The sequence below is a fragment of the Gobio gobio genome (genome assembly GCF_949357685.1).
Source record: "Gobio gobio genome assembly, chromosome: 10".
NCBI classification, from domain to species: domain Eukaryota; kingdom Metazoa; phylum Chordata; class Actinopteri; order Cypriniformes; family Gobionidae; genus Gobio; species Gobio gobio.
In genome coordinates, this window is record NC_137116.1 from 38154815 (window position 1) to 38162861 (window position 8047).

The following is an 8047-nucleotide window of genomic DNA, read 5'->3' on the forward strand; positions in this document are numbered from 1 at the left end:
AGCTACGTTTTAAGGATTAAATGTTAAAACGGCTTGAATGGGTCAAAGTCACCCGGTTACGGTATTACGTGTTCTTCTCTCTCTCTCTCTGACAGACAGAACGTGCATCCACTTGCTGTCTCCGCGTGCTGATATAGCAGACTGTGTATCAGACTGTTTTAATTTATGTTAATTTATTTATCTTTGTTATAATTTGCTACTGAACTGAACCGACTGGTTCTACAGGTCTATAGAGGCTCATAGCGACCGCCCGGCAAGCTGCAGCTGTAAAACTCCCATGAACCGACCTGACAGCCTGTCCAGCCAGGTAACGTATGAACACTGAAATGTTATATTATTGCCCGCTCTATAATAATATAATCTGTTGTGATGATAGCAGCCTTGTGTTATGTAAATAATGATCAAATCAGACGATAGGGAAGTGTATTAGCATGCAGGCTAATGTTGTCCGGTTCGGCTAATTTGATTCAGTTCAGTCACAACAACGACGTTACACGCAGTATAATAATACAGCACACACATAACACTGACACACATAACACATAAACAAACACGTTTAGCATAACGTTGCTAGACGCGAGAATTCGAAAACGTGATCTTTTTCCCTTTTAATGTGTGATTATTCGTTTGGTTAGCCTGTAAGCATGCTAAGTTAACAGGATGTAAACCTTTGACGGTTATGGAAAACTGGAGCAGCCTGTCCAGTCTGACCAGATCTGAGCAGAAAAACAGCTGATCATTCATAGGATAACACTAATATAGTTCAAGTTAAAACCGATAGTCCTAATATTGATTTTACTGACACAAATCAGTTTCAGAATTTAACTTAAGACCCCACACTGGAATTGATGTTGAGGCTTTTGCTCATCATGTCGCTAATTTATGTAATATACTTCAAGTTGATTGATTAATTAATTAGTTATTGATATGCAAAGAATACATATTTTGAAACCTATAAGTCTGTCTTGACTACATCTGTATGCATTGTGACATTAATTTATGTCAAAACTCTCTAATGTATGCATTTTATGTTGTCATCATCAGACTCCGATTGTGAACTGTTGGACAAGGTAGAAACTCTGGGGAGTTTTAGGTTTGTCTCCCCATGACAACGTGTCACCATGGTGACTGCGGCTCCAACAGTGATGCCGAGCGGCGCACCTCTGATGATGAGGAGAAAATGGAGAATGCGGAGCTCGCTGAGCTTGGGCCGCTGTTGACATCTCCAGACAATGCAGAGAAATCCACAGTGAGTAGCGAGAAAAGACATTCAATTGATCAAAAGTGACAGTAAAGACATTTTTAGATTTCTATTTCAAATAAATGCTGTGGTTTTGCACTTTACATTCATCAAATTCAGCTTTGCCATCACAGGAATAAATGACGTGTTATTTTATTACAATTATATTTCACAATATTACAATATCTCACTGAGCATAAGAGACTTTCAAAAACAAATCTTACTAACCTCAAACTTTTGAACGGTAGTGTAAATTCAGTAGATAGTAGGAGGCAAGAACACCTACAGTTAACTAAAAGCATGATTGTTTTTTCAGGGTGCATCAGCGTTTCCTGAGGAGGATGAAGAGGAAGAGGAAGAGGAAGGTTTGCGGGTGGTTACACTGCCCATGCAGGCACACCATGCCATGGAGAAGATGGAGGAGTTTGTACACAAGGTGATGTTCATCCTTAAATGTCCCAAAAGTGTTGTAACATAAATGTGGCCTATTTCTAGTCTGAGATGTTTGTATTAAAGCAAACTCTTACCATTACTAGGTATGGGAAGGACGTTGGCGAGTTATTCCATACCATCTCCTCCCCGATTGGCTGAAGGACAATGATTACTTGCTGCATGGACACCGGCCACCCATGCCGTCATTCCGTGCTTGTTTTGGGAGCATCTTTAGGATTCACACAGAAACTGGAAACATCTGGACACACCTGCTGGGTCTGTGCTTTTGATATTAGACATTGTGACATAATAATGCAAAAAATAAACAAAAGTAAAACATTACAACAACCATCTTTTGAAAAGTTCAAGAGACAGAGATTTGAATTTAACTAAATGTTAAATCTTATGCTCACCAAGGCTGCATTTATTTGATAACAATACAGTAAAAACAGCAATATTATAAAAATATAATCACAGAATAACTGATTTCTATTTTAATATATTTTCAAATGTATTTGATTCCTGTGTTGACGGCTGAATTTTCAGCATAATAACTTTAGTATCATATTATCCTTCAGAAATCATTTTAATATGCTGATTTGCTGCTCATGCAACATTATTATTATGAATGTTTTCAGGGATCCTTGATGAATAGAAAGTTCAAAAGAAAAGGGCTTATTTGAAATAGAAATCTTTTGTAACATTATAGAAGTCTTTACTCTAATTACTGTCCTTGCTGAATAAAAGTATTCTTTTCTTTCAAAAAAAAAATCTTACTGATCACAAACTTTTGAACAGTTGTGTACGCCTTATAACCCCAGTGGCGTTTTAAGAAAGATGTTCCACAACTTCTGGAACTTGCAAGATAAATTGTATGATATTTGTAATGTGATCAGTTGATATGTGTGAATCATTGCCCTGAGGATGACAAAAAACACACCACTTTGACTTTTAAAGTGTCAAACCTGTAATTATGGTTCTGGTGAGTCATTTTGGAGGCTAATTAAGCTATCACTATGTCTCCCTACAGGCCTAATTCTGTTCCTGTGCTTGGGCACACTGACAATGCTGCGGCCGAATGTGTCATTTATGGCGCCCGTGCAGGAGAAGGTGGTGTTTGGGATGTTCTTCCTGGGTGCAGTGCTTTGTTTGTGCTTCTCATGGCTTTTTCACACCGTCTACTGCCACTCGGAAAAGGTCTCCAGAACTTTCTCCAAGTAAGTGACACCGGTTTTTATGTTCTACTGTAGTTTGGAAACATTACTATTTTTGCTGTTTTTGAAACTTATTTTCAAAAAGCCTGCATTTATTTAATCAAAAATACAGTAAAAATAGTAATGTGAAATAATATAATTACAATTTAAAATAATGTTTTTCTATTTTAATATACATTAAAATATAATTTATTTCTGTGATGCAAAGCTGAATTTTCACCAGCCATTACTCCAAGTCTGCAGTGTCACATGATCCTTCAGAAATCATTCTAATATGCTGATTTGATACTCAGTTTTTATCAATGTGGGAAACGGTTGTGCTGCACAACATTTTATTTGAAATCTGTGATACTTTTTTCAGGATTCATTGATGAATAAAAAGTAAAAAGAACACCATTTATTCAAAATACAACTTTTCTAACAATATAAATATTATCAATTTAACACATCCTTGCTGAATAAAAGTATTAATTTCTTTCCAAAAAACGTTTGAATGGTAGTGTATATTGTTACAAAAGATTTGTTTTTTAAATAAATGTCGTTCTTTTTTTAAAGTGGGGTGAAATGCTGTTTCATTCATACTGAGCTTTTTACACTGTTAAAGACTTGGATTCCCATCCTAAACATGGACAAAGTTTTTTTTAAAAAGTTGGACGTTTGATGGAGTATTTCTGTGCCAAAAATACTCCTTCCGGTTTCTCATAAGTTTCAGAATTTTTTTTCCGAGTATGGGTCTATCTGACGTCAGATAGACCTTGTACGGGCTCTTCTCCCGGAAGGGTGCGCGCGCGCGACTAGAGCAAGAGAGCAAACGCTTTAGGGAAGCCGGCTGCGCTGCAGTCACAGGACTTCACGAAATCAACAATGTCACCAAAGATGTGTGTTTTTGGTTGTCAGGGCAAGACAACCCTGCACAGCTTTCCAAAGAACCCAGCTTTAATGGGACAGTGGATGGAGTTAGTTTTTCCGGAGCAGCAACGGAGTTGTGCAAGTGTTTTAGTTTGTTCCCTGAATTTCAGTGATGATGGTTTATAAACAAGGTACAGTTAAACTCCGGATTTGTAGCTCGTCTAATGCTGAAAGATGGAGCAGTCCCAGCGATTAAGGTTCACGGTCGTGCGTTGGAAGCAGGCAGTGAGTAAAACTGCTTCAAATGTCTTTGTGTTGTTAGCTATCGACTCGTTCATTCAAATGCGCTATTATTCCATTGTTTTTCTATGTAAACACGCACTAGTCTGACATGCAAAGCCGTTCCGCTTGCTATTGATAACATTAAATCACATACAGTCCATAAACCAAATTATGTCCTCATAAACCATGAGTAAACACACAAAAATGTTGTAAAACTCACGAGCATGACAAGCCGCTAAGCAAGTATATAAGTTACAGTACATACCATTGAGACATCCTGCTGTAGTCGTCTTGCTGCTTCTCCTGTTCAATTTCAGCCTCTAGATCTGATTCTGGATCATACACTCACCTAAAGGATTATTAGGAACACCTGTACAATTTCTCATTATTGCAATTTTCTAATCAACCAATCACATGGCAGTTGCTTCAATGCATTTAGGGGTGTGGTCCTGGTCAAGACAATCTCCTGAATTCCAAACTGAATGTCAGAATGGGAAAGAAAGGTGATTTAAGCAATTTTGAGCGTGGCATGGTTGTTGGTACCAGACGGGCCGGTCTGAGTATTTCACAATCTGCTCAGTTACTGGGATTTTCACGCACAACCATTTCTAGGGTTTACAAAGAATGGTGTGAAAAGGGAAAAACATCCAGTATAGGGCAGTCCTGTGGGCGAAAATGCCCTGTTGATGCTAGAGGTCAGAGGAGAATGTGCCGACTGATTCAAGCTGATAGAAGAGCAACTTTGACTGAAATAACCACTCGTTACAACCGAGTTATGCAGCAAAGCATTTGTGAAGCCACAACATGCACAACCTTGAGGCGGATGGGCTACAACAGCAGAAGACCCCACCGGGTACCACTCATCTCCACTACAAATAGGAAAAAGAGGCTACAATTTGCACAAGCTCACCAAAATTGGACCGTTGAAGACTGGAAAAAGGTTGCCTGGTCTGATGAGTCTCGATTTCTGTTGAGACATTCAGATGGTAGAGTCAGAATTTGGCGTAAACAGAATGAGAACATGGATCCATCATGCCTTGTTACCACAGTGCAGGCTGGTGGTGGTGGTGTAATGATGTGGGGGAGGTTTTCTTGGCACACTTTAGGCCCCTTAGTGCCAATTGGGCATCGTTTAAATGCCATGGCCTACCTGAGCATTATTTCTGACCCTGTCCATCCCTTAATGACCATCATGTACCCATCCTCTGATGGCTATTTCCAGCAGGATAATGCACCATGTCACAAAGCTTGAATCATTTCAAATTGGTTTCTTGAACATGACAATGAGTTCACTGTACTAAAATGGCCCCCACAGTCACCAGATCTCAACCCAATGGAGCATCTTTGGGACGTGGTGGAACGGGAGCTTCGTGCCCTGGATGTGCATCCCACAAATCTCCATCAACTGCAAGATGCTATCCTATCAATATGGGCCACATTTCTAAAGAATGCTTTCAGCACCTTGTTGAATCAATGCCACGTAGAATTAAGGCAGTTTTGAAGGCGAAAGGGGGTCAAACACAGTATTTATGGTGTTCCTAATAATCCTTTAGGTGAGTGTATATGTATGGCTAAATCTGATTGATCTCAATGGTTTATTTAGGATAAAGTTTTTTTTTTCCACGTTTAAGGATGTCAGAGCTTTCAGAAGTTCTCAACGCAATAGCTGCGCACGCTACTCATTCTTTAGCTTCGCCCACACAATACGCCTCCAGCCGCTCTGTTTTTTTTTCGGAAAGACTCGGTACAGTGTATCTTTCTTTTATAAATATAATAAAACTAAAGACTTTTTGGAGATATGAAGGATGCAATACTACTCCATAGGCACTCAAGATTGACATGAGATTGACTGAAACTGGGTGTTTCAAACCCCCCCCCTCCCCCTTAACTTTTTATTCATCGAAGAATCCTGAAAAAAGTAACATGGGTTAAAAAATACTAAGCAGCACAACTGTTTCAAACATTGATAATTAATCAGCATATTAGAATGATTTCTAAAGGATCATGCGACACTGAAAACTGGAGTAATGGCTGGTGAAAATTCAGCTTTGCATCACAGAAATAAATTATATTTTAAAGTATATTAAACATTTTAAATTGTAATAATATTTCACAGTATTACTGTTTTTTTTCTGTATTTTTGATCAAATAAATATAGGCTTGATGAGAATAAGAGACTTCTTAAAACATCAAAAATAGTAATGTTTCCAAACTTTTGACCGGTACTGTATGTGTGTAGGCATATTACATACGTGCATTATCTTCAGTAACTGCAGTGTATTTTTTATGTCCCTAGGTTGGATTACTCTGGTATCGCTTTGTTGATTATGGGCTCATTCGTTCCATGGCTGTACTACTCGTTTTACTGCTCGCCTCAGCCGCGGCTAATCTATCTATCTGTTGTATGTGTGCTGGGCGTCGCTGCTATCATAGTGGCCCAGGTGGACCGATTCGCCACCCCTCGCCACCGGTGCACACGTGCAGGTAACACAGTAACCTGCTCCTCGAAATGTACCACCTTCATGATTGATTTGAGATGTTTGTTAAAAACATTTCCCCATCTACAGGTGTTTTCCTGGGCCTCGGTCTGAGTGGACTCATTCCCACAATGCATTTCACCATTGCAGAGGGTTTTGTGAAGGCAACAACAGTGGGTCAGTTGGGCTGGTTCTATCTGATGGGTGCCATGTACGTCAGTGGAGCAGCACTGTATGCAGCACGGATTCCTGAACGCTACTTTCCTGGAAGATGTGACATCTGGGTACGGCTCGGGAATTTTTGTTGCATGTGGTACTGTAAAGTAGCGTAATGTTCATGCAAGTATACTCATGGTCTCGATCTGTTTTACTTCCTCAGTTTCAGTCTCATCAGATATTCCATGTGCTGGTTGTCGCAGCGGCGTTTGTCCATTTTTATGGAATCTCAAACCTGCAGGAATTCCGCTATGGTCTGGAAGGAGGCTGCACAGATGACACTCTGCTGTAAAAAACGAAACAAAAAACAAATCGCTTGAACTTTGGCCGGTGCCTGCTCACTTAACAATGAACCTGGACCCGTCATAATGATTTAAAGATTTGTATAATCTCTGAGGGATTTTAACATATATTTAAATAAGACGTTTATTTGTTAAGATGCGTAAAATTATTGATAAATGAGGTAGTCTTGTGTTTATATTGTTCTTTACTATTTCAGTACAGCACAGCATTTATTGTAAATCACTGGAATGAGTCATAAAGCATTACAGAGGTCTTAAGAGACACTACCTCCTCCAACACTTTTTTTTCCCTGACAGTTTTCTGATCTACTGAGATAATCTAAGGTTTCATTTCCTGTTCGTGGTTCTGTACTTTGTAAGAATTTTAGGGAAAACACACATGAACATGTTTAGTTCTCAGTTTTCTCAAACATGTTTGCATGATCATTTATTAACTTTTGACCTGGAATGACCCAGAGCTTCGGCAGTGGGATTCACATTGGGACACGTGCAATTTTATCTTTTGTTTGAGTGAATCAGGGTTTCAGTCCAAAATACTTGTATTGGTTTTGGAAATCATAGAAGTCAAGATATTTAAAAAGAGCAGAATAAAGATAAAAACACCAAGAAATACTTGCTTTGATCATTAATAGGCTTTTTTAAAATATAAATATAATGTCATTTTAGCATATGAAAGAGGATTTTGTGTTATACATGACTTTATTTAAGGTCAGTTGTTCAAGGACAATATATTTATACTGTCATTTGAATTAGTGTTTATTTTTATATTTTCAGTTTGAATTAATTTATATTTTAGTTTTAATAATATTATGTGCTTTTATCATTTTGATTAGTGTTAGGTTTTTTCTATATAGTTTGAGTAATTTCAATTTAATTTCAGCTTTATTTCAATAACTGAAAACTATTTCTAATAGCTTAGTTAACAATAACAACACTAAAAGGATAAATTAGATTTCCTATGGGTTCTTCATGAAAATACTTACATGGCATTGCCCAAAACTAGCACCACACTGTGTCATTTAAGCCCAACTTGAA

The 8047-nt window shown here is 38.2% G+C and overlaps 1 protein-coding gene across 1 annotated transcript; it reads left to right on the forward strand.

The window, feature by feature from the left end:
- The first annotated feature begins 11 nt into the window (after positions 1–11).
- On the forward strand, positions 12–7759 carry adipor1b (adiponectin receptor 1b). Its single transcript, XM_079827073.1, has 8 exons — positions 12–307; positions 1045–1249; positions 1557–1676; positions 1777–1948; positions 2703–2889; positions 6314–6501; positions 6585–6778; positions 6874–7759. The coding sequence occupies exons 2-8, from the start codon at positions 1106–1108 to the stop codon at positions 7000–7002; spliced, it is 1134 nt and encodes a 377-aa protein (XP_079683199.1). The 5' UTR covers positions 12–307; positions 1045–1105; the 3' UTR covers positions 7003–7759.
- Positions 7760–8047: the final 288 nt, after the last annotated feature.